The sequence below is a fragment of the Oxyura jamaicensis genome, chromosome 2 (genome assembly GCF_011077185.1).
Source record: "Oxyura jamaicensis isolate SHBP4307 breed ruddy duck chromosome 2, BPBGC_Ojam_1.0, whole genome shotgun sequence".
NCBI classification, from domain to species: Eukaryota; Metazoa; Chordata; class Aves; order Anseriformes; family Anatidae; genus Oxyura; species Oxyura jamaicensis.
In genome coordinates, this window is record NC_048894.1 from 61,325,743 (window position 1) to 61,353,148 (window position 27,406).

Genomic DNA, 27,406 nt, shown 5'->3' on the forward strand with positions numbered 1-27,406 from the left:
CCCCCCCCCAAAAAAAAAAAAAAAAAAAAAAAAAAAAAAAAAACACCTTTGCAGTGGCAACAAGCACTAACCTCTTCTCCAGGCTTTGATTCAAGACAGATCAAAGTGTTCAGCTGACCCTGGAAGTGAACTAAAGATTTCTAATGCTACATGTACCCTAAGACCACCCAGCTCACGATGAGCAGATGGAAAATTTTCACCAGTTCTTTATGCATATTGCCTCTGTCATTTGCACTTCCTCCCCCTTCACAGAGAAAATTTGTTCAGACAAAAGTAAATTACATCAGAGGATCTGTATCAGTATCTGATTTAGATGAATTTCTTCTTTTCTATCATCTATATGAGCTGTGAACTCAGTGTCACTTTATTTAAATGACTGGGAGATGAAGCTTGCATTTTAATGAACTTCACTATGGAAGACTCAATTCACAAAATACAAAGTTTACATAGGAAAAAAAAGTTCTAAAATGTTATTCTAATTCTTTTCAAACACAGATGGAGAAATTCTCCAGAGAAAAATCCCAGTTGTGAATCTGCATTGCAGACCTCTACTACATAGCTACATAGCGACGTCAGAGGGAGTTCCACGCAGCAGATGTGTGCAGACCACACAACAAAAATCTGCAATGCAGATAACCAATCCGCAATGCAGATTAGACACTAGGATTTTACTCAGGGCAATAACTCACCTTCACCCTTCCCACTATGGAATCACAGAAAGGCTGAGGCTAGAGGTCATCTAGTCCAACCTCCCTCACTCAAAGCAGGCTCTACTACAGAGGGTTACCCAGGGCTGCCTCTAGTCATGTTTTGAATACCTCCAATGATGGAGACTCCACAACCTCTCTGGACAACCAGTACCCATGTTCAGTGTGTATACATCCTTCAGAGTGTATATATTTAAGCTTTTTATTCTATTGAAACTATGTTTTCTTGTATTTCATTTTTTGCCCTCTGCCCCTTGTCCTGTCATTGGGCACTACTGAGAAGAGCCGGGCTCCCTCTCATGCATTCCCTCCTGTGGGGTATTTGTATTAAAAAGCTTTTCCCAAGCCTTCTCTCTTCCAGGATCATCATTCCAGCGCTTCTAGCATCCCTTTATACATCAGATACTCCAGTCTTTTAATCATCGTCTTGGTCCTTTCTTGGACTCATTGCACTATGTTCATGTCTCTCTTGCAGTGGGGTATCTCGATCTGGATACAGCACTCCAGTACTGAAAAAGAGGGGATGCTTGACCTGCAGGTAGTGTTCTTCCTACTGCAGCCCAGGAGGCTGTTGTCCTTCCTTGCTGCAATAACACGTGGCTAGCTCATGGTCTAACTTGGCATCCACCAGGACAGCATGATTCTTTTCAGCAAAGCTTCCTCCTAGCCAGGTGCCCCCCCCCCCCCTGTACTGGTGCATGGGGGTGTTCCTCCACAAGTGCAGGACTTGGCACTTCACTTCACTGAACTGCATGAAGTTCTTGAAGGCTGAATTCTCCAGCCTGTTGACATCCCTCTAGATGGCAGCACATCCATCTGATCTACCAAACACTCCCCCAAGGTTTCTTTTCATTTGTGAATTTGCTGAGGATACACTGTGCCCCATCATCTAGGTCACAGCATAAACAGCATAAATCATAGTGGTGTAAGCCATAACACAGCCATGCTGGAAAAAATTATCTTCATAAAATACAGCGAATCAATTTGTAGTATTATAAACTTTTCATTAATTATTGTACAACTGTTTTAAAAAAGAATGAAATATAGAACACTAAATCTGAGGTTAACCTCAAGTCAGAAAAAAAAAAAAAAAAAAAAGAGTTTATAGAAAAATAACATGGCTGGCAGTACAAAACTAAGGATTCTGAGTTCTATTGATACCAGGGAGTAATTTTTGTAAAAAAATGAGAGCAGTTTTGCTAGCACAAGAATCAATATGTCAGAATAACATAATTATTGAGACTATATAATGAACTACAAGGAAAAACATGCTAAGTACAATTTGTTTCTGAGAACCAATACAACGGACAAATAACTAAAACTCAAGCAACACACTAAAAACCTACATTTCAGGTAATTTCCTGCCAAAACCTTCCTATTCACAAAATGTTTTGGCTACATTAAAGTCAAATAGCAGCAGAGCAAACATGTAAATCGTTAAAGGGTATAGCAATCTCAAGTCTGTAAGCTTCACAGAGCTTTTGTGAAAGCCAATGAACTTTCCTTAGTCAGGAAATTTGCTGCTTCTAGCCCATGCCACTCTAATTAACATTATTTGATAGCACTGCTAATGGCTAAGTGAAAACACTCTGCCAAGTTCATCAGATTTATAACATTAATCAAAAACTATGCAAATTTCAGTTTATGAGTATAGTTTTGAAATATAAAACCACATACTCAGCTGCAGTAAATCAGTTAAAGTCCACTGAAGTCAATCGAGTTTTATGCCAATTTACACTAAATTTGGCTCACTGTATTTATACTTCTACATTTATTTGTTATTTTTTTTACTCAAGTACTGCTGATGTAGTGTGTAACTATATTATGAGCAACTTTAAAACAATTCAGGAAGTGAAGAACCCCTCCAAAGGAGGTACAGCGCCAGAAGAAGAATCCAATTTTCTCAACATCACATCTTCAGGATAGATATAACTTTATTACGGATATAATATTGTTCAGAATTAGGGCAGACTTAATTAAAACTCCTACAAGAACTTAGTAGGATAACAAACCACCTTGATTCAAGACAAAATACTATTGGTGACAGTTATATGACAAAATCAATCTTGAGGTACAAAGTACTGGGAATAGAAATGTTATCTCAATCTTACAAGCTGCAACTGCAAATGCTCTAACTGCTCTAAATTATGCTTGCATGCACCATTTAGAAAGAAAGAAAATAAACATTTGATAGTTTTCCTTTTTCCAGTGAATGGTCTTCTGTAGCTGTTACTTAAACCACTTCGTGCTCTGGTCTTTTTCAGCTGAGTTGAGACAAAATTTACTCCGACAATGAGTTGTAGTAAACTAAGTGCTCACATAAAAGAAGATGCATGTACTACAGAAGGAATCTCAGGGCACAAATGGGTACCCAAAGCCCATATTCTCAGGTCAATTTCCACATCTGAAATGAAGGCTTTTTGACCAAAAGTATATAGAAAAAAAGATTATATCACAGCAAGATCAGTACTGATATCACAAATTTAGGATATAGACCTGGTTTCAAGACAACTCCAGTCAATTTGTAAAGTTTAGATCAATTTATAAAGTTCAGATGGAAACCAAGTAACACATGATAGTTTTAGCAGTCTTGCCGTGAACACTTCTGTAGCTTCAGATCCAAAAATTATTGGAACTAAAAATAAATGTCCCAATCTGCAAACTACAGACACCGTGGCTCTGACATCAGCAAGTGCTGAGTACTCAGATAGATAGTGCGATAATTTCCAAATGAGACCTTTCTATTACATAAAGTAGTTTCTAGAAATTGCCAGCAGGCAGCTTAACATGCAAATACCAGATAAAGAACAGCCATTATAAAGTTATGTGGGTAAGGAGTGTTGACAGTTTGCAGCAGCTTTACTTACCTAGATGTTGCTAATATGTCTGCAAAATCACTGGCAGGCCAGGTTGTGAATTTGTGGCAAAAGAATTTTGGGTAAAATATGGCAGTTACCAAAAATAATTTTGCATGGGGCAATAACTGACAGGATAAAACCTTCATAAGAAGTCACTGAATCAAAAAGTGAGAAACAGAGTAGGGGGTGATAACAGGTGACTCCAAGAAACGAGAGCAACCCCTAGTCTGGCATTAATAGCATTCCTCTGGAGGGATGACACCCGCAACAGGTAGGGGTATTTCCAGTATTTCCCAGATAAATGTTTAGCCTAGATTCTTTCTTGGGTTTCATCAAAGTCTGAAACTTGTATTTCAATAGATAAATTGCTAATATTTTCCCTATACAGGGTACAGTTCTCTCTCCAGATCTGATCGTCATACTCAATTAACTGGAGCTAAAGTATCCTTTTTTTCTCCTTCAATGCGCTTCACGTTAAGAAGAAAGGCCTTCAAAGCTTTTCACATTAAGAAGAAATGCAGGACATTAGTAGAGATTAAGCTTTTATCCAAAAGCTTTAAGATTATTCTGGGCAATTTCATAATTGCTGTTGTTATTCACTTCAAAATATTCCTGAACTTTTACTTACAGGTTTTGCGGTCTCAAAACAAAGCCAAATCTGTCCCTTATTGGATTGAATATGGAGGGTGTTTCACCACCTCCTTTAGGAAAACATCACAGTATAACACACCACTCAACGTCATTGCTTTCAGCCAGGCATTTAAAAGCAGGGGAAACCATACAGGAATTTCCTTTAAATGTCTTTTTATATTTCTGTTTACGCAAATTATAGAACTTATGATAACACTTCAGCAAATGATTAGTCAAAGACTTATCTCTGCTCATCACGCACTGACTGTCAAGAGTAAGAAAGCTGCTATCCCATTTTCTCATTGGGAATGACATATATGCTGTGAAAGTCTTAATTTAATAACAGGATGAGCAACTTGTTGCCCACAGGACATGTACAGACTAGCAGAACATTAAATCTTTCCGAGAGCCCATGCCCCCTCCTCCCAAGTGTCCTTCAAGTACAGACCACAGGCTGGAAGAATAGGCCAGGTAGCCACCAGCCCCTTTTCCAGTGACATTTTTCCTGAAAGCCCAGCTCTCCATTAAGTGTCAGAGTCCATTCAATTCACTTCGCATCTGGAAACCCGAGACTTCTGCACATGCACAGAAAGACTGTGCTGGGTGTAACCCCGGAACAGGAGGGAGGGGGTTATGGTACATAGGTCACTTCATCTTCTAGAGTAAGATGTGTACTTTCATGAAACAGGTAGGAACTAAGCACCACTGAGATGGCTACCATTCTGTTAAATACAGGTGAATTTGATCTTAAGAATGAGCTTAAGAATTAGTTAATGGGAAAGCTAACTGAAGGTCATACAGCATTTTCCTTAGGAAAAGTATTTCCAGTTTTCCTTAAGAAAACAAGCTAAAAATATTGTCAATGGGAATTGTAAGGCCTTCTGGCCTGGTATTAGAATGTAAAGGCTATTAATCTCTTATGGTATAGATAACTAAGTTGTGCATTATTAAGTACTTCCTTAGCAGGATAAAGACAATCCTTATGTTTTCCTATATACAGCTCCCTGCCTGCATATAGCTTATTCTGTAAACCTGCAAGGAATAAAGGTCTGGCAAGTCTAGAAAGCCAAGAAGTTAATTTTATTTCTGTCCACACATGGACCTTGGAACAGCCTTATGTCACACAGATGTTTGAGACTCCAGCTGTACAGCTTGATTTAAAGTGCCTGCCCTCTCTACATGGTGGAGGCTACCATAGTCCTTACCAAGAACTAGGGATGACCTGTAGGTTTACAGAGCTCTAACTGGAAGCCCCATGCAGCTGCAAAACAAATGCTCAGAGTTTACTATAATACAAGATTCAGGTGATGTATATCAGGTAGATGTGTGGTCAAGTAGATATGCTAAGCCAGTCCTCAAAGTAGGACTTCTTTACTATTAAGACCTTGTTCACCCAAAGAACTGCAGCTCAAAGTCCTGTACCCATTTTGGAAGTGGGTTTGTTCCCTACCTTTAGATCCTACAGCTGTGTTAGGATACCCACTGTGCATCTAAATTTCTCAACTTGGGCCTTTTGATGTATCTGATATTTACAGGGACAGAATAGCTAGGCTTTGCTTGTCATCAATAATACATCTATCCTATGAAGAACAAGACAACTGTGATGTCAAAAAAAAAAAAAAAAAAAAACTAATAATAATAAAAAAGAGGTCCACTTCTCTTTCAACTGCCTGAAAAAATACCTTCCTCCTGGACCCATGTGGATATATGTGAAGGGAGAGAGAATGCAGCCTTTGAACAGTAACTGGTATAAATCTTTCTCCTCTGATCATTCCTCCTCTGACTCATAAATCTCAACCTACCAAGAAATGAATGCATAGCTCTCTCAAAGCCTAACACATACCTAGAAAGAAGGCACAATTAAAAGAAGAGCGAAGAGATGAATAATGTGAGAGCCATTTCCTTAATGAACAGAACACTTTTCACTTTTTATTCATCCTAATGAGTATCAATAAATAACAGGAATAAACAACAGGGTTGAATAGAACACAGATGAATTTAAATATAATGCAAGTAAAGTGCCTTATAATAAGTCTGGATTGAAAAAAAATGTTGAAAAGGGCGGTTTTCAGAGACACTGCTTCCATTTTAAAGTTTAGCAAGACCTGGATATGCTATAGGTGAGTATAAAAAACAATGAGTGTTTTTCGTGTTTCCAGCCTTGCACAGTATTTTTTTTTTTTAATCAAGTTAAGGCAAGTGAGTCTTATCTCTCCTTTTTGTGTTTTAAAAACTAAATATATATATATATATATAAATACAAGAATAAAATCTAATTTAAAAAAAGCAGACAGTAAAGAAATACTGAGATCCAGACATTTATCCATGGGACAGAAGGAAGAACTTTATTCTACATCTGTGGTCATGGTCATGCACTCTCCTACACAGCATTCCCTCCCTCTCTGATTTTCAGGCCCCACATACAGCTTAGATAGCTGCAGCCAAGCTTTGGTGCCACTCAGAGAGTCAAAACATGGCCAATGGAGGAGCCCCCAACAAGGCCCTTTCCACCACATGACTGCAGGTGGGTTCTTGCTATGACTCAGACAAGGTAGAGGGGAAGAAAGGCTCCTACCCCTATTCCCACTAATGCCACCTTGACCCAAGGGATTGAGCCTTGTGGTGCTGGGACTGAAATTTTCACCTTTGGAGCACAGCAGCAGCACCTTTATCCCATGGACCAACTAGCCAGTAACTGACAGGAGCAAGAGTTAACATCACCCACAAATGAACCAGAAGTATAAGAAGATTAGCTGCCAATGTGATTTAAGATTCTCAAGTCAGAACAGAAGCAGATAAGGAAAACGAAGCAAACTGTCCTTGGAAAGATAAAGTTTGGATCTGATGTACAAAACGCAGCTACCAAGGTAGGGAAGGTACCAAGTCAAACTGAAAGCAGGAAATATTTTGAGAGGTGATAAGAATTAAGAACCCACACAAGCACTGGGCTTAAAAGTTCTCTTATCTTGAAGGAACTGAATCTTCCACTCTGGTTCCCAGGACATATGGCCTATCAAATGTTGAGACCTTTGTAATAGAAAATATATATATCACCTCCTATTTCAGTTTATCTACATAGGTATTCTGTGAGGCTTGCCTGATGTAGGGTGGATGGTTTTATCCTCACATCCCGATTTATTACTCTGGAAAACAATCCCACCAAGAGTCCCCACCAGATGGGTAGATCTGGCTGGATTAGTCTGCAGTTACAGAACAATGTTAGCTGTCACAAAGGTGCTGGACCAGGATGGTAGGCTACACTGAACCTTTTGTCTTAGAAGAGCATTTCCAGTTCTTCCGTTGACATTCATGCTGATACATGCACAGCTATTTAAAAAGAAAATATTCACAATTTCTTTAATTGTGAAGTATGAGCCAAGCTAATCATTTCTACGTGTAATTGTTTGTCTTTTTTTATTTATTTCTCAGAAGGGGATAATCCTACATTCTCCATGTTTCCACCATATTTTAATTAGCATCTCCTCTGTCTTTACCAGAGGAAATGATTAAATACCAGTAAGAATGGATTTTAGAATCCATAATTTAAACACTGCAGTAGTATAACTTGAAAAGGCACAAAATTACTTATGACTAGTTTCTCAACACAGTACTGCAAACAAGGTACTGCAAACTCTTGCAATTCTCTCTTTAGAAAGGCTCTTAGTCTTGTTTAGACCAACCTCTTGATTTTGTTCTTGGTATCTTCAGAAAAGAGGCATTAAAAATGTAGAAGAAACAAGACCATCAGAACAGTTTTTAATGAAGGAGAGATCACGCACTATACTGATTTGGGGTGTAGAGAAGGGGTTGGTTTGGTTTTGTTCTTGTTTGTTTTGCTTTATATAATAAAGATGGTTTACTACTGCAGGAAAAGTAGGACTAGAAAGATTGAACTAATCACATTTCTCCTTTTATGTTTAAATGCATTTCAATCTCATATCTGGATGTTGAACAAAATCAAATATAAATTTCCTAATTTTCCAAGCTACAGAACAGTAAGTACTGCACAGTAGAAAACAAGATCTAATACCGGGGTAGCAACTGGGATTTCATACTGCTTACATGTATTCACATAAAAAGAGATGCAATCACACGGAAGTGTGACTCATTTGACACTGGAGAGACATTTTCTTTTTAACTATGCATGAAAGGGATAGTACTGCCATATACTGCTCTAACAACAGTGAATCAGAAGTAGTGAGCGAGTTGCTGAATTTTATAGTTTCTAGCAGTCACATTAGAAAACAAGGTCTGGTTTTTCCTGCCATGAATTCAGTTCATACAAACACAACATTGCCCTCCATTGACTCCAAGTTTCAACCACCAGATTAGTAATTAAGACACGGCCTTGAAAGCTTGTGAAGCACATTTCATTCCCTAAAATGCAATGGGCTATCTAGGTCTTCCACCTGTGTCTAGAAAACAAGAAATAAGGGAAGCCTGTAACTGGCACCCGGATGCACTGATTACACTTTGTCAAAGATGTACTTGAAGATCATTACCCACAGAAAACCCCGATGAATCAAATATGTAATTCATCATGAAAAAAAAAAAATGCTACTGAAAAAAAAAAAATGCTACTGTAAGCCCCAGTTTACACCATAGTACCAACAAGATCCCAAACTGAATAAAAACACAAAAGTGTTTTTATTTTCTTGTGCCTTCAGACAGTAACTGCAAAGTACTCTTATCTTCAGCTCCTGTGCATTGCTTAGACGGACAGGGCTACTTTTCTTTGTAAAGCTAGACAATTTTCTTCATAACAATTTACTTCACAACAACCATTTGTTTGGATTTCCTTCTATAAAATTTAAACAATGCCACATTGTACAGTAATTTTTATACAGATGAAATGCAAAGGTTTTCTAATGTTTCTAAAGCCATTTACACCACATTAGCAAAACTATTTTGCTAAAATTACATTTTCCAATTCATCAGTCCTTAGTATGCTATTTACAAGCTCACTTCTTCCAAGAGTCACCCCTACACAGATAAGCAAATCATATCATTTGAAATGCTGTGACATTATTTTGTCATACAAAATGGTCAGAATTATCTTGGTGACGGCAAGAATTGTCTTGATGATGGCAACGTAAAGATTGCTGCTACCCAGAATTTGTTATGAGAAATGAAAGCTAAAAAGAGCACTTGAAATAGATTTCAAATACCAGAAACAAAAAGTGTTTAAAAGTCATTAAATATCACAGGTCATTATAAAAGAAAGATCCAGGTTCTGGAACATTTGTCCTGAATCATTGCAATAGAAACATTAAGGAACTATAATTGGCTATAAGATTACAGGATTTATATAAGCTGACATAAATTGACTTGATGGTATTTTGTTTTTCTTTTTTAACATCAAACACTATAAACAAGATATCAAGTTACTACCTAATATAATAACTTAATAAATAAGTACCTTCAAAATAATGTTTATATGTAATCTGAAATAAGTTTGACAGACTAAGGCATAAGAAAAATACTTCAGCACAGAATAATTTATCCAAAGCAAAAATCACTTTTTGCTTTCACACGTCGATTATAAAAGAAAACTAGAGCACAGGTTTTTTTTCACCATCAAAAAAAGCTCCAAAAACAGTTGGAAAAATCAAAATCTGCCACAAACTTTTTTTCTGGGCATGCCAATTTTCATGTTTTCATCAAAGATCCACCAAATGCACAAATTTTCTCCATTTTACCGTATTTTGTGAAAATTATTTTCAGAAAACATGTCAAGAAACATCTGATAATTACACATCCACATGATTAAATGAGAAGAAAACCCAGCAACTGGTATATCTCGTACTTTACAACAGCAGCAATTGTTTGCTTGCAAGCCCCTGCCCAGCATCCTTCTCCTGGACAAAATAAATTAATGCTAGACAGTTCTCAAGACATTAACAGAGGAAGGTTTAACACTCCCTTGCATCAATAAAGTACATCATCTGACCTAAAGTGCAAGCTTTCATCACTAAAGCACTTTCAAATGAAAAAATATCAATCTTCAAAGACATTTCCATATAATGAGCTGCATTTGCTGACCATTTTCAGTAGTTACAGTATTTGTATCTTTCTTTCCCATAATACTTTAAGACAGCTGAGAAAAAAAGATGTGTCCAGTCAGTATTATTTATGGGCCTCTTTTTTTCACTCCTGCTCCATACAAAGCTAAGCAGCATTGCAGAATCTTTCAATATTGATTTCTCCCACCAAATTCACACTACAGACAATCTTAAAAATATCCTCTCAAACATAAACAAAGTAAACTCGTATCATCAGACCTGAAAGATGTTTTCACCAATGCCTCAGGACTGTCCACGGGTGGTAGCTCATCTGCTAAGATTTCCTCAGGAGGTCTCGGGTCAGTGATGATAGTGGGCTTTGGCCTTTCCTTGAGGTTGCCAGTCAGCCCACCAATAATGGTGTTCCACAAGCAGTTTTGTGATTTAGACCCTGCAGAAACAGAGTGAGAAGGAAGATGAACTCATCATTCAGCAGTAATTCAGCAGTCTAGAAAACAAAGATATCTTTCTCTGCTATCTTTCTGCCTTTGCATCATCAGATTCTGGGATTATGCCTGAAAACCTGAAATAAAGCTCAAAGTGGAGATAAGCACTAACATTTGGTCATTTTAAAATCCAGGATTGTATTGTAGTGCCTCTGCACTGGTTTTGGCTGGGACAAAGTCAGTTTTTTTTTTTCATAGCAGCCCACATGGTACTATGTTTTGGATTTGTGACCAAAACAGGATTGATGACAGTGATGTCTTAGTTGTTGCTGAGCTGTACCTAGAGGGCATCAAGGTCTTTTATGCTTCCTTACACTACTCCACCACTAAGTGGTCTGAGGGTGCACAAGAAGCTGGGAAGGATCACAGCCATGAGGTCTGACCCAGACTGACCAAAGAGATATTCCATACCACTTGATGTCCTGTTCAGCAATAAAAGATATGGGGAAGGAAGAAGAAAGGGTGGACATTCGGAGGTTCAGTGTTTGTCTTCCCAAGTAACTGTTACACATGACAAAGCCCTCCTTTCCTGGAAATAGCTAAACACCTGACTTGCCTGTGAAAAGTAGTGAGTGAATTCCATATTTTGATTTGCTGGTGTGTGTAGCTTTTTCTTTACCTATTAAGCTCTATCTCAGCCCGCAAGCTCTCTCACTTCTATCCCTCCAATACTTTCCCCCATCCCACTGGCAGGGAGCGAGCTGTGCGGGGCTTTGCTGCCTACCAGAGTCAAGACACAACAGCCTCCCATAACAAGATTTGGTTGCAGACCAAGAAGCTTTCATGTGTTGACAAAAAGCTTCCTCTTCACATTATATTTGAATTATAGCTTAGCATATATTGTCATGGCAGTATTTTAAATGAAAGAACCAAAAAAAAAGTACCAAATCAATTCAAAATTAATTGCTGACTTTCATTGACTCAAGCTAATTATGGTTAAATTGCAGATTAAAGATATCACTGAAGGACTAGTATTAGAAAACATAGTTCCTTTCTGTCGAAACTTCAGCTTTTTTCAACAGACATTCAAATGCCAAAATATTGCTATGGATGTTCCTTTTTACATTTATTTAGAAGTGTCACCAGGTGCCTTGTGCTTGCCATTCACAAAAACCCTTCTTGTCTAGAAATGTAGTTCCACTGACAAAGTACAATTAGCACCCTTCAGTTAGATCTCTCTTCCCTGCCTTTTAAGAAGGGTATACATGACTTATGTTTCATAAAATTTAAAAAAGCTTATTTCATATTTCCAAAAGGCTTCTGAATAAGTTAGGCACTTCTGAAAACCCCTGTGATATTCCCATACAGACCACCTGTATCACAGTCTAACTTTAAAGCACTATAGAATGTATATGGGCGAGTTAGCAGCTTCTAAGAGCAGCTGAGTACTGAAATCCTGATTTCAGTTAAGAGACTTCCCACAACAGAAGTGCCATGAGCATTAAGCTTACTGGATTCCAACATAATAAGATGTACCAGCTCTTCTAGTACTTCTCTATGGACATTTTATTATTACGCAAAACAAACAAAAAAATATTCTGACAAATGGAATATTTCTAAAGTCAGCAGCTGACTTTAATAGAAGACTGTACAGATAACACTTTGAAATATTTTCCTGGCACTCGTGCAATTGTCCAGCAGAGACAATTAAGCAGCAAATATCTAAAATACATGGATTAAGGCTGTTGTTTGACACACATAGTACATGAGAGGAAACTGAAAAGTAGAGTTGTTATCCCATGTCTCCTGAGATTATATTATGAGAAAATAATGTTAGAAGTAGCAATATCTGCTGCAACAAATGGGTAGTGGCAGGCTTGGTTTGCTAGTTGTCTTACATGTCATGTTTTTACACAGCCTAAATAGTGCAGACAGAAGAAAAGCAAGAATTCTCATTTGTCTCCTCCATCCCAAAATAATTTTCAGAATATTTCCCAGCTACTCAGGAAAACTTCATATCCATGTGCTTCTTTGCTCTTAATTGTCAGCAGCTATTTAATATGCAAGGACCATATTTACCAAGATTTACAAGTAAACTTGATGTTCTGTACTGAGTTGTGGCTAACAATAGCTAGAAAAATTAATACTCACACCAGGTAGTCCAAAGCCAAGTAATTTATATGCAATAGCTGCAGAATTAAATGCAACATCAGTATGTGAAATGTGTTTATTTGATTCATGTCAGTATGGAACAATGCTAGGGCCGCATGATGAAATATAAGCTCCTATTTAAGAAAAACAGAGTGATTAGTGTACATAGTTCTTGTATCATGCAAAGGAACGATCCAGCAATTTGTGTAAATAGAGGGTTTGAAGGGCGAACATTGAGACTCGAGTCTGGGAGATAAGAGGACCAAGGAGTTTTTTTTAGGAAACTGCAGACTTTTGCATGGGACGGTGCACAAGCCTCTGATAACCAGCAAAGAGATCCACCAAATAAGGAGAAAGGGGGAGTTGAAGGACGACCGAAGGACAAAGCCTGGGAGGAAGACTACGAGCCTTCAGCACAAGAGACCCCCAGAAAGACCACCAGAGACTGCTACGCATGCGTCCAGAGAGGGTTTGGATTCCAGGAACTAATTATAATAACCCCACCTTTTCTAGGAATAGTGATGAATATGTATTAGTCTAGGAGCATAAAAATCAGACACCTGATGTAACAGGTGTGCGTCCTGGTAGAGCAGAGACTGCCGGTGCACCCAGCGCTGTTTGCTTGCCTCTATTCGCTTAATAAATCACAAAAATCCTATTTGGGACTTAATCATTTATCACAAGTACATCTATATCATTCAAACATTTATGTTATGCTACTGTTTCTGTACTTTAGAGCACCACCCAAATTTCCCCACAATTCTTAGTTTTATTTGAATACTTAAGCATTTGTGTACCTATTTCATAAGTAAAAATATAAAGGTTGCAGGAGTTTTAAATCATTTGACTGACCATACAGGCCATCTGTGATACAGCCAAAAACAGTGCAACTCCCTATAATATATTGAGAGGACCATTTCTTTTGCAAAAGTATGGCACACATGGGCACAGTTGGAAACAGATTTTTAAGGCTCTGTTAAGCTAAGGTCAACAAAGACCAACAAGTTGTCATCCAGCCATAAATGCTGCACCCCAAGACAAAAAAATCAGGACACTTGCAGAAAATAAATAAATAAATAAATAAAAATAAAAATACTATTGCATACTATTAAAAACATATCATGTGGAAAATAGGCTCTCAAGCTACATTTATAATCTTGAGGTTTTTTTCCTGCAATAACTCCAAAGATTCTGTCAAGCTTCTCCAACCTGAACGTTCTCTTTATTTTCACAGCTGTACCCTTTCTTTTATTCCACAAGCACTCCAGCTTGTCAATTGCAGGAGAACTCCATGGATCTAGAAAAAAGACATATCTTTTCCTGCACTTACTAGATACAAGTAGCTTAGGGCAAATACTACCACTGAAAACCAACAGTGACAGGTTAGCAAACTGCCATTAAAGGCCATACAGTCACTCAAATATATATATTTTTTGCTTTGCTTTAAATAGCATCAATGTCAGAAAAACAAGTACTTGTTTCAATATACATTGTTTTTCCCTATACTGTCTGTACACAGACCCACAGCCATTTTCCTCCATACATCAGACCATACATCAGCCAGAAGCCTCCAGCTGCCTGAAATGTTGAAAGCCTGATGGACCTAAATCCCCACAGCTGTAACTATTCAATTACTGATGACACAATAGGACTTGTAGCAAGACAATACAGTGAGATATCCACTATGTAGTAACTGCTTAAACTGAAAGTCTGCTGAATGACCTGGAATTGGACATTTAAGAGAACAGGAGATTGGCTAGCTCTAGCACTGGAATGAGTAACACTTAACAACTCAATTTTAACTTCAAATTATTGTGGTAAGTGTAAACATTTGCAAAAATACTTCTTAATTTTATTATACCCTGTCAAAGATAATTAGAGTTGAGCTAGAGGCAAAAGCAAAATAGATTAAAGTGTTGTAATCTAAAATGCAGAATTCTGCTTAAACTGTGTAGTACATTTGACACAGTGTCAAACTCAAATACTTCCATATACTCTGAAAATATTGTTACACAACAAGTCTTCCTACATGGATACCACATAGCCAGCATTCCTCCTGTCCTGCTCAACAGCAGCAACCGTTTTTTTCTTGTTTGCTCCCAAAATAAAGTGGAAACAGCCACATACACCAGAGAGCTGTGGGAAATGGTCACAGTGGACACAGCTCATCTGAATTTCTGTAGGATATCTGTCATTTGCTTTCATGCACAGAAAGGTAGATAAAGGAAATAAGATCAGCCTAACTGCAATCCCACTGAAATCTGAGTTTTAGCATTGACCACAAATGGCCAGCTGCTACAGAGCAACAGCTGTCCTGTTCTCTGCTGTGAGGGTGAAGTTAGTAATTGCCTTTAAACTGATCATTCAGGTGGAAGGGCCAGTCCTAGAAAACACCCAGTCTCTGTTTTGTGAACCAGATAACAAGAACAGTAATCCTCTATCACTTCAGTTATTGCTTGACACCTTGTCTTCAAATACTGACAATTTTACTGCAATTCATCAGCCAGAATATTTTTGAATGTTTGGTCTTCACTTCACTGACTGTTTGATGAAAACATGGTATGGCAGAGTAGATTACAGTGTTCTCAGCATAGATTTTGGGATTACCCATTTAATTCAGCACATGCCTAAGATATTTCTTTCCTTTTCATAACAGTTCACATTCTACTTTTCCTTGCTATTCCCACAGAGTTATACCTTATCCTATTCATGACCACAGTCACTATTGATTGTACCCTATGATAAACTAGTTAGAATCATAGAATTATTTAGGTTGGAAAAGACCTCTAAGATCATCTAGTTCAACATTTAATCATCTAGTACAACCTTTAATTATATCATTATATCCTCAGTTTAATTGCATCATTATATCCTTTAGTTGTATCATTATATCCTCAACCTGACTCCCTAATCACTAAATTAAAATCCTAATAGCGAAGGTTTAACACTTTGAATTATCCCTCTCCATCCCTATACCAGGTCTCTGCTGCTACCTCCTAATGCAGTTTTTAATCTAAGTATTCACCTTTGTACTGTATTTCTATCACTGCCAGGCAGCCTGGGGCCTTGATCTCACCTTCTCACTCAATCCCATGCAGCACCAGGTAATACAATGAGGCCTTACAAGGGGGTTTCCTCTGCCTTCATTCATCTGAGAGCATCCATCTGTCAGTTCTCTTCCATGTAATGCAAGTCACTAGTACCTCTGCAAATAAGGCTTGGCTACCTGGTGGAGAGCTAAGATTAAAGCAGGAACACAGCCTGGTTGTTCCTGCATCTCAGAACTACACCCTGTACACAATTATGAAAAAACACATTCTTATGAATGTCAAAAAAATGAACTAGAATGCCAGCTGAGTTCAAAATATGGCATTGTGTTTGACCTAGTCTGACCTACTACAGCATGAAGTCCTCATAACTCAAATATCTAGTAATAAATGGTATTTGGACTGAATCTTCCAAGCCTAAAACTAGCATTTAGGAACCATAATGGACAAAAAGAGTGAAAAAGAACTTGAAAATATTGACTTTTATGTTGTTCTCCTTTGTGATGCGCATTTTCAGCATTCAAACAGCCAGTAGTGATTGACAGAGCCCCTTTTTAAGCTTTGCAGTCTACAACATGAAGGAAAGTAAACCCCAAATCAAGCATAAGGAATGCTAGAATAATTTTCTTAGTCCTGTTCAATCTGTTCCATCACCCTGTAAATCCCTGCGTGTGACAAGATTTTATAGCTAGTTTCTTCTGTGGCCTTCACTCTCCCTGCCTGTATGCTCGGAGCGCCATCATGTGACTGTGCCAAATAAAGCACGGTAGATGTAAATCGATGTTTTGGTCTGTACCACACACACAAATGATGATGGCAAATGCCCCCTTTTAATGACGAGAAGAGGATTTTTCCCTGCTAAGTGATTACAAAGAATTATGAAACTGCATGAGTTATGAACAGGATTTCCAATCTTCCTCTTTGATCCTATATGTTTTGTTACATTTGTTTTTAATGGTCCATATGGTCAAATTAACGCTCACCTGATGTTACGTTACCAGATACATCCCTTTGTTTTGTTCAAACCTGGGACACTCATTTCAAACCCCAAGCCATATCTTTAGCTCCCAACCCTGCCATGGGATGCAAACAGCGATGAAGTATCATTACGATTTGAACACGTTTCCAGTATGCTATTTCAAGGCTTAACCCAAGTCTTTGTAGCCCCTGTAGTCAACCTCAGCTGCCTTTGTGACATGTTTTTATAACCTTTTATGCTTGAAACAGCTATATAGCCACAAAGCTTTCCACTCTTTTGAATGTGTATCAAAGCTGTTTAGAAAGACTGGATTTCTTTAAGAGATGTTTCTGAACCATAGCTCTTCAGTTTAGTATTGTAAATGAACCGTAACAACAGGGTTGCCATAATATGAGATTAAAATACTTACTGAATGTATTTATTTCTACCATACATAGACAATTTACCCAGTTAAGATAAAAAAATCTACTTACGGGCAAATCGTGAAAGTGGTCGTGCATTTTTGTCACCCGTCTCATTTGCAACTGAAAGAAGAAAATATGGAGAAATAAAAAGCATTGTATTTAAAAGTTACATTGTCTAAGACTGGTGATAATACAAATTTTTGTCCATATAAAGGAGAGACAACTGTTTGCAGTAACAACAGTTGGATATATATGCATAAGCATGCACACACAGTTGCTTTTTTTTTTAATGCCACCAAATATGTTTCTTTGCATGTTTATATGTCTGTCCAGTTCAGTTCTGCTTTTGGAGTCAGCATGACATGCTATAGGTACCTGCAGACATTGTCTTGTCCCACGTAATAATTGAATCACAACTCCCTAACATTTAAACCCTACCTATTAACAGTCCATAGCAATATATAACCACAGTCATCCTTATAAGTTATATTTCATATCATACTTTTTTTTTCCCCAAGTCCTAAAGAAAATGTCTTTTTACCTATTTACTTTATGGAGTAAGAAAAAAGAAGTAAGTAAATCTTTTTTCTTACAGTAAGAAAGTTTCTGCCTACATAAGGAAATACACTAGCCCAGAGGATCATTTAATAGCAAATTATATGAAATTTAAGGACATACACAGAAGAATCCTGTAACATTTGGAACTGCTTATAGATATTACCCAGGATAAAAACAACCCCATATGAATTCTACTTTTTTCTGCCTCAGGTTCAGACTGCCATAACTCTCTATATGACCAAGCCAATATACAGTTAGTCAAAAAAAAAAAAAAAAAAAAAAAAAAAGGTACGTTATCAATGAGAGATAAATACCTAGTGCCATTCCAGCTTTCACTATTTACAATCCAATCTTTTGCCCATTGATTATAGTGGCTCTAGCACTCATTATTTTAGTGAATAAAGGGAGTCGATAACAAATCATTTTGCTCACATTAGCCAGTAGATGGTGCCCTTAAAACGCGCGGCTTTCTAAAGGTGTGGAAAGCCAAGCAAGGGAAATTTTCTGTACCTCTCCTTGGCTCAGGATAAGGACTGCAAAAGTCTTTTTGTACCAGCCAACCAGAAACATTGGGAAACTCGGATTTTATGGGTGCAGTCACAAATATCTTCTTCCATAGGGACCTCAAAAAGTCTCAAAAAGATCAGATATTTTTTTTTTATAAAAAAAAAAAAAAAAAAAAAGCACCAACAAGAGACGCAGAGACACCAGAGTTACTGCACAGTTCAGCAGGTCCAAAGCACTTTATAATTTCAGAGATAAATCTAGATCTGCTTGAGGTGATGGCATGGTGAAGGAGAGGCAGCAGCATCTTCCATGGGGCAGGAATCAAAGGAGACGAGCCCAGTTAGATGGAGAACTCTGACAATTTTTGTAGGGACAAAATGTTCAGAAAACACTGCTTTAGCCAATGTGTAAAGAGCAAGCAGCCAAGCTTTGTCTTCAACTCAGTGCTGCCAACTTACACCAGGTGGGCTGGACTAGTCCATTCTGCAGCCTTAGGTACCTCTGTATCACAGCACAGCCTAGGTAAAATTGTAACATGTATTGATGTTTAAGTTGGGGCAACAGATGAACGTAGATCACTTAAGTGCCTACTAAGGGCCACACACATGTGCTACTGCCCCCTCTGCTCTCATAGCAGATGGCAATCCCTGGTCACCAGGGGCTTCAGGTGCACACAGGGTCTCAACTGTGTGCCACCTACCAGCCAGATGTGACAACAAGAGTTCCAGAGCACTCCACCCAACATCTGTGTTTGGGAAGCTCATCTCACATAGTCCCAGCATCCAACACAATGGGTGTCATTAATTACCTCAGAAATAAACATCTTCCAGTTCCAGATCACATGCTTTTTATTTCCCAAACATCAGATTGTGTAATATACAGAATAATGCCCTTCTGTCTGTTGTACAGTCACCAGAGCAGAGGTACAGGTAATACAGCAAAGCCATGAGCAGGATATAAAAGCACCATGGATGTTGATCATAAAAAAAAACTGTCAAGATTTCTGGAATAAGTGAGCTAATCACTGCTGGGAATTGTATGGGACCAGTGAGGTGTGCACACAGGTGAGATTTCAGATGTGTTTAACCCTGCAGTCAGAAAGGGAGGCATTCAGAGGCAAGATGTGATGAACATTTCTGCATATATTTTGTGTATCTTAGATTTTACTTGATGCAGTTTCCACTATGGAACTTCTGCATGTACATCCTACAGTTGTCTTACAGGGTTCTGTGAAGACATGAGGAACTTACAGACCTATACATGTGACATGTATATGAAGGAAGACTTTTTCCAGGAAAGCTTGAAAACTTTTCTCCTGTTTACTGATATTTATTAATAGCAATAAGTTTTTGGGAGAAAGCAGGTATAAATAAATAAAACTAGAGAAATAAGTTTCTGAGAAAGCAAGTCACAAACCACATCAAAGATGATTTCTGGTATTTCCAAGGATTTCCTACACCTGCTGCTGTCTCTTCAGATATGCTTACTCTCCAGCCACTCCCAACACTTCTGTGTTGAATTGTAGGCTGATTTTCACCTCAGATTAGATACAACTATCTGCACTTCTGATATTTACTTTATCCTTCTAAGTGGGTAGGACCTTCTTCAGTTTCCATCCCAACATTTTTTTATTATTATTATTTACTAAACATTCAAAGTTATTTTCCATTCTAACATGGAAGCAAACACAAATCACAGTGACAGGTATAACAACATGTAGATAGCTGGTAAGTAACTTAACAGTCCTTCAGAAACACAGCTGTGACAGGCAGGAAATATACAACAGGTACCCCATTAGAATGAAACACATGCTCTTCGTGGTCGGTTGTCCAAGTAGACAACAAAATACCAGGCCTAATCAAATTTATTCAAATTAAAATGTGTTATATTATAAGTGCCTGGAAATCTCAAGAATATTGCCTTGCGATTATAAAAATATTTTCCTAGGTATGATCAGTTCTTTGATTAATGTGGATCACTCATATGTGAATTCACCACATGCCAACTTAGAGTCTCGAGCAGTCTTCATTTTTTAATGTTTGCCCTGTTCAAACTATTTCCTATAGCTTGTCACTTTTTTCTACTGCAGGTATCGATTTCACCAGTACATCCCCTCAGCCAATTTAGCTTTCAAGGATCCTTTGTCAAATTTCTAGTACAATGCAAAGAAAAATATACCACTTCATAGTATTGACTCATTAAGTCTGACAGACTTATACAATAGAGTATCATCTATATTTTACGATTAGCAAGTGAGAGGTTGAAGAAAATATGGTATTTTTACCCAACAGTAAACACATCCCTTTCAAGATGACTTTATTTATTTGTTGTAAGTCAACCAAAGGTCAGATGAGTTTAACTATTTGTTTTATGCTGCCAGTAAATTTGTCAAAGTCTAAAGAAGACAAAACATACATTGGATAAAGTGAAAACAGATATGCAGATAAATTTACTTTGAACACACCATCTGAATAAACTCTTCCTTGGGACTTTTTTAAACTTCCCCTATAATGGTACATGTTTTGTATAGCATATCTGAAAAAAAATAAAAATAAAATAAATAATAATAATAATAATAAAAAAAAAAAAACATCTGAATTGCCTAACATACTTACATATTCTCTCTTGATAATTGTTTCCTATAAAACTCAGAAGAATAAAAGTACTACAATTACGGAGATAACTGTCTATTTTTCACAGACAAATCAAAGTAAGATCATCTCTGGGAAATCCAGGGGGTTTTGCTCTAAAAGACTATAATGCTCTTACACGTTTGAAAAACTTATCAAGTTCTACCTTAAAATAGATTGTTTTTTATCATTACACATCTCATAAGACTTTGCCATAAACTGATTGCAGTGTGGGTTATGATCTACCATTTAATTTCCAGCATAAACTTACTCACAGTCAATTTATATCAATTTGTTTTTGTACCAGCAACCTCTTTAAGCTGAAGTACTTTTTTTAAAAAAAATAAAAAATAAAATAAAAAAAATCCTGGTGCTTAATCCTCCTCTGACTTTTGCACTGAAAGCCTGGAATTCCCCCTTTCATTTTGTGGATTAAAAACACCATTATCTTTTAGTTCTGTCTTCTGCAGAACAGGTATTGTCATATCTCCTCCCCCTCTTTACTGAGTCAATTAATGTCAATTAATTTTCCCATTTTCTTGAGTATTTGCTTATGGTACCATATTCTTGCCTAGCCACACACTAGCTGTGCTGTAACACCCACCTGCCCCATCAAATTAACAGACTCTCCGACCATAGCAAAGTTCTTAAGTCCTCATCAGCATGATCTTTCATTCTGCACTACTAAATTCCATCCCTTGCTGTTAGCCCAGTCCATCATCTGAGTTGTACTGTTAGATATTCAGATCCTCCTCTGTACTAGCAATGCTTTGTGTCACCAGCCGAAATATTCATCACTTTCTTTTTTCTGTGTCAGTCATTAACAAATTTTTTCAACAAGATCAATCCCACACACAGAGATCAGAAGCACAATACCACCAAAGGACGGCTTTTCTGGTGGCTTTCTTACCGAATTTAGAAGTTAAGGTTCCCCATAAGAAAACCTATCCTTAGAGGATTTAGAGTCTGATAAAGAGATCAGTAAAGACACTGACCATGCAAGTAATGAGACATTCAGTGGCAGGATAGAAAATTCTGCTTCTGAGAGTTTTTAATCAAGCACTATATAAACTCCAAATGTATCAGCCATGGAGCCAGTGCTCACATTACTGAGACAGAGATTACTTAGGCCCCTCCAGAGTTAGTCACCCAGAGAGCTTTCTGGATAATAGAGTTGAATCCCACTACCACACAGGAAACACCACTAACTTAATATGGTTTGAATTGCTCATGCTGTAGGCATCAATAACACAGGCGGTATAAACATACACTATAAAACACAAAGTCACAAAAGTTATAAAAAATATGCAGCATCACTTTCAAGATCAGAAACCTTAGAGGACAACTCTGGACTAAAGACTCGAACCAGTTGCTACAATTCAGTCATAGATCAACTGTGTTAGTTGCAAAAGGCACAACACAAGTCTCAGATTTAATCTGAAGATCATGAAACATTCTAAATAAAAGCTGTGTTTCCAAATATGTCTGGAAGGCAGGAACCTGAAACCTTGACTTATAAGTAATAACCAAGAGGCATACCCAGTATTTCCCAAAATAACTTCTAATGGCTTTTTTTGCTGCTGTTAGCCTGGCAACTACAATGTACACCAAACATTGTCATCCTTCATTAAATGGGAGATGAACACCACACACAGCTGATGATTCATTCTCCTTATGAAAGGATCTTACAATGCACTTGTGTTGGGAAAGCTGCTTCTGGAGTGGAAGGCACTTTGTTCCTTCAGGGAACTGAAGACAGTTACTGCCTCTCTCTGAAGGGACTCTCACTACAGGCACAGATTTCAGAGCTTCTGTATGTTATTGACAGACACAGAAATATTTTCAAGAAGGGCAAGGTGTACACAGAGGAGTTGTAACAGAGATCTTGGTGCAAAAAAAAATCTGTGTGAAAAGAAGCAAAACTAACAACACTGAGCATCAGCCAAATTTTATTTAGAGTCAGAGAAACGAACATTGAACTTGCAAAATATGGCCCAAACAGCAGCAACTGGCTGGACCAAATCCACCTTCTGCACACAAAGGCCCATGTTGTACATATTCCTAACCTCAAAACTGAGCGTCAGACCTATGTAATCTATCTAAACTATTAATGTATATTCTGTAGATTTAGTACCCCTTAGCTCCCCAGGGTCACATAAAAAAATAGGTCTGCTCACAAAAGTCTCAAGCTTCTCTTATTCCCAACTCAGTGAATCAGGAGGTGATGGAAGAGAAAATATATATATATATATATGTATATATATTTATAAACATACACACATATGTATAAAAAAAGCCTTCACCACTACCTCAACTTTTGGCTTCTTCTGGAAATATCCAGGCTGACTTCTGTATTCAGATGAGATTTCTTACTTCCGGTAGCTGTAACAGAGTGCCTGTTGCAGCAAGCCCACTAACACTTTTCTCTTAGCTATGAGATTTTTAGAGGATGATTCTGCCCATGAAGGCTACTGTGATTTCTAGCTCAATTCTATTAGAAAAATCATCATGTAAGCAATACCATAGTGAATATCACCCAACAGACACATGAGAAATGGTATCAGATGTGGCAGCAAGACATTCTCCTGAAAAGGATCAGCTATCCTGCTGTTTTTGATAAAAAAATCAGCTATAAATCAAGCTGATCACCCTATACTTCTGGCCACCACCTGAAACAGCCCACAGGATGGCACATGCCTTAGTCTGGCTCAGTTCAGCAGCTCTTAGATTTTTTAAATACCGGCTTCTCATTCAGAGATGGTCCTTATACCTCACTGATTATGATGTGGTTACATCAAGTCGCGTCACTTTGAAATCAACTTCCTCATGCAGGTGGGCCCTAGAAGTGCTACAGGCCCAGTTATGAATGCTTTGTAAGTCAGCAGAAATACTCTGCTTTTTCCCAGTTACACTGGGTCAGATCATGAGGAAGAAGTGTAGAGATGACTGAAACACTCTCAATTTCAAACGTTTACTTCAAGCACTGAAAACTAAGCAACAGAAGTCAGAGAGCTGCCTGTGCACCCTTGTGACACTACTAAATCACCAGCTATTATATCACTCTAGATAATGGGATAATCTAAACAAAAGGACTAATTTCAAGTTACTCACAGTAGAGGTACTTAATTAAAAACATAAACAAAGAAAAAGAAGCAGTTTTTCCCACTTTGATTGAATTGTAAGTTAAAGATGCATTATCCAATGATGCAGAGTGGTTTAGCAACATATTTCAATAGTGTGCTTTGACAGTCAAAGAAGTTATACTGAAAAGACAGGTGATTACAAAAACAGACAGGTTTTTGAGGAGAATGTGTGAACAGTTAAAAAAAAAAAAATAAAGATTCAATTTTTTATCCAATGAAAAATATTGATTTTTGCTTGAAAATTAAGGCTTTCTCAGCCTGTGGACTTTTCTGTTCTACAGCATAAACAGTTTGTCCTAGAGGAAACAGGCACCTGTACAAATTAAGTTGAAAACTCAATATTTTAAAAAGTAAGGAAGTGTACAATCAACCCTAAACTGTGCAATGGCATTAGTCCCCAACTTGATCCTAGATAAATCCAGTTCAAAATGAAGTTATTTGGTTGTCTAATTTATAAAATTTCACCTGGGATGTAAGGCTCAGATTGAATCCCATCACCTTTAAGACACCTGTTTTACCCATGCTTTTCCGCTTCATAAAATGGGCTTGTGTAAGCGTTACCAGCTCCAAGTCAATACAAATTCTTTTGACAAAAATAATACACTGTGATGTCTGAGTAACTGCAGTTAAATTATTCCAGCCCTTACACAGAGTTCTTTAACAATATTTGTCTAGTGGTTTGTCCTGGTTTCAGTTAGGACAGTTATTTTTCCTCCTAGGAGCTGGTAGGGTGCTATGTTTTGGATTGGGATGAGAAGAGTGCTGATAACATGCTGATGTTTTAATTGCTGCAGAGCAGTGCTTATACTAAGCCAAGGACTTCTCAGCTTCTCGCTCTGTCCTGCCAGCGGGCAGGCTGGGGGTGCAGCAAGAGCTGGGAGGGGACAGACCCAGGACAGCTGACCCAAACTGGCCAAAGGGGTATTCCATGCCATCTGACGTCATGCTGAACAATATATAGGGGTGGCTAGCCGGGGTGGGGGGGCCGGCTGCTCGGGGTTGGGCTGGGAATCGGTCAGCAGGTGGTGAGCAATTGCATTGTGCATCACTTGTTTGTACATATTATTATTATTATTATTTTCTATCTTAATAAACTGTCTTTATCTCAACTCACAGGCTTCACTTTCCCAGAGAGGGAGGGGGGAGGGTGAGCGAACAGCTGTGTGGTGTTTAGCTGCCAGCCGGGTTAAACCACAACATGGTTCTAAGACAATAGAGATTCTTTGTGCAGTAGTTAATATTAACATTATTTATTCAGTTTAAAACATAGATCAATTTATTTTCCCATGGAAAAATATTTTAGAGATCATATATTAATATAAATAAAAAAGTAAAAACCCTCAAAGTCTAAAGGGAGTTTCAAAAGTGCTTCTTTACAAGAGGGGTTTCATCCACTATTAATGCAGCTGGAGGGAAGATCCAAATACAGCTTAGTTCCTTCTCCCACCTTACCCTGAACATTCACCAAGATCCAGTGCTTAGCACTGTTCACAAAGAGTTTTCACTGAGATCAGAGTGACTGTAATGTGCTATAATTATCTATAAATATAAGCTCCCATCCTCTCCTGCTATTTCCATATCCACTTTTCCCCTTCATAACAGTTCATGAACCATAATCTGAAATCACTCTCCAGTCCATTAGTTAACTAAACATAGCATAGACAGACAGAAGTGCACAGATGACTATCACTACATCTACCTTGATATTAGAGGGATCAGAGGGATCAGTACTGTAAAAATATCTTCAGTTAGCAAATATCGTGTTGCATTTAATAGTATTGTCATTCCAATACAGACATTGTGAAACAAAGATATCTTGGTAGGCGGGAAACAGCCATGAAGACTGCTTTGCTACTATATTAAATCTTACATTGTAGTGCAATAAGTCTGTTCTCTACAGATTCCCTAACTGGTTCACTAAACAAAAAAGTATATGGCTTTAAAGTGCTTGCAGTATTGGGTCAAAACTGCCACAGTCATCATAACAAATCCTCAAGTAAACAAAAATTTACTCTTCTGGTCCTAGTGTATTCAAACACATATGAGCCATGGCCAGAACAAGCACCCTGTGCTGTGCCTGGCTAATTCAACAGCAGGGCATCCTGCCTGGGAGACCCAGTAGCCCTCAAACATAGTATGAAAAGGATGACACCAAGGCTTCACAGAGACTCTGCACTAAAAGTGAGAAAGAATTTACCTTCCTGAGCCTCAAAAGACTTTCTACAAAATCTTAAATGTTCCTGAGATTATTTCAGGAGATAAATTTACAGTAAGTGGCTCCTAAAAGAACATTTAGATACCTCTAAAAAAAAGGACTGTAGCAGTCCATCTCCCTTACATGCAGCCTGTAGTAAGCCTGCCCGTGTAATGGAGGAAGTCTGGAGCAAGGAGGCAGGAAGCTGCTAGCATTATTCTCAGCAGTGCCTCTCATTCTACCAGATCAAGGCTGGCACAGTGTTAGCAGAGGTGTGGAACAGATGTGAAAGCTTCAGTCATTGTGGACCAGTGGGTAACAAGGGGACATAAATGAGAAGATTGCATTCATTTTTTATCCATGATACAATAAAAAGTGAAGTTAAAAATATAAAATCTACCAGACCAAAAAGATTTCCATCCTACTCAAGTTATGAGAGAAAAATCCTCCTAGGAGATTGAAAGAGATGTACTTTGTAAACATGTGCATCTATTGTTCCCAAGCCTGTTGTTCAAAACTTGTGTCGTCAGTTTATGTTCTCCCCTGGGTCTTCTCCAGTTCAATAGATGTCACTTCAGAGCAAACCACATCACATAGCTGACATTTGTCGAAGACAGGCACGGATGCATGAACTCTACTGTAGCACCATGGATGAATTTAAACATCATCCTTACTCACAAATTTCCATTCAATTCAGTGAAAGGAGAATTGCCTCTGAGGTGAGGGAATAATAATAATAATAATAATAACAATAATAATAAAACTCTGCTGCTTTTGGTTGCACCTAAGAACAGGCTTGCAGAGGCACTGGTGGGAAGTCTGCTGAAAACAAATGGGCTATGTGGGTGTCAGGAAAAGGAGAACTTGCTTTCCATCACCTCAAAAAGGACCGTCTTTTCTATTGCACAAAGTCACACCCACTTGTAGCACTGCTACTTCTTAATTGCAGTCCCACTAGTCTGTAATATTCTAGGTATCAATGAGCCTGTTCTGCTCAGAAAGAGAAGTCACGCTGCAGAGACCTCAGGTCAGGGCTCGAGCACATTTTCCTCTATTCCATCACACAGCAAAAAACAAGCCTCATTAAGAAGAACGAACAAGTTCAGCTTCATCACCCCATTGCCACTCCATAGGGCTTTTTTTGGTGTTG

The 27,406-nt window shown here is 38.0% G+C and overlaps 1 protein-coding gene across 1 annotated transcript in view; it reads right to left on the bottom strand.

Moving 5' to 3' along the window:
- PDE1C (phosphodiesterase 1C) overlaps nucleotides 1-27,406 on the bottom strand; it is a 306,050-nt gene that overhangs the window by 255,041 nt on the left and 23,603 nt on the right. Inside the window, exons 2-3 of the mRNA XM_035316719.1 lie at nucleotides 17,294-17,344; nucleotides 10,477-10,648 (exon numbers count right to left, since the gene is read on the bottom strand). Coding sequence (XP_035172610.1) covers nucleotides 10,477-10,648; nucleotides 17,294-17,344 — 223 coding nt within the window. The remainder of the gene's footprint in view (nucleotides 1-10,476; nucleotides 10,649-17,293; nucleotides 17,345-27,406) is intronic.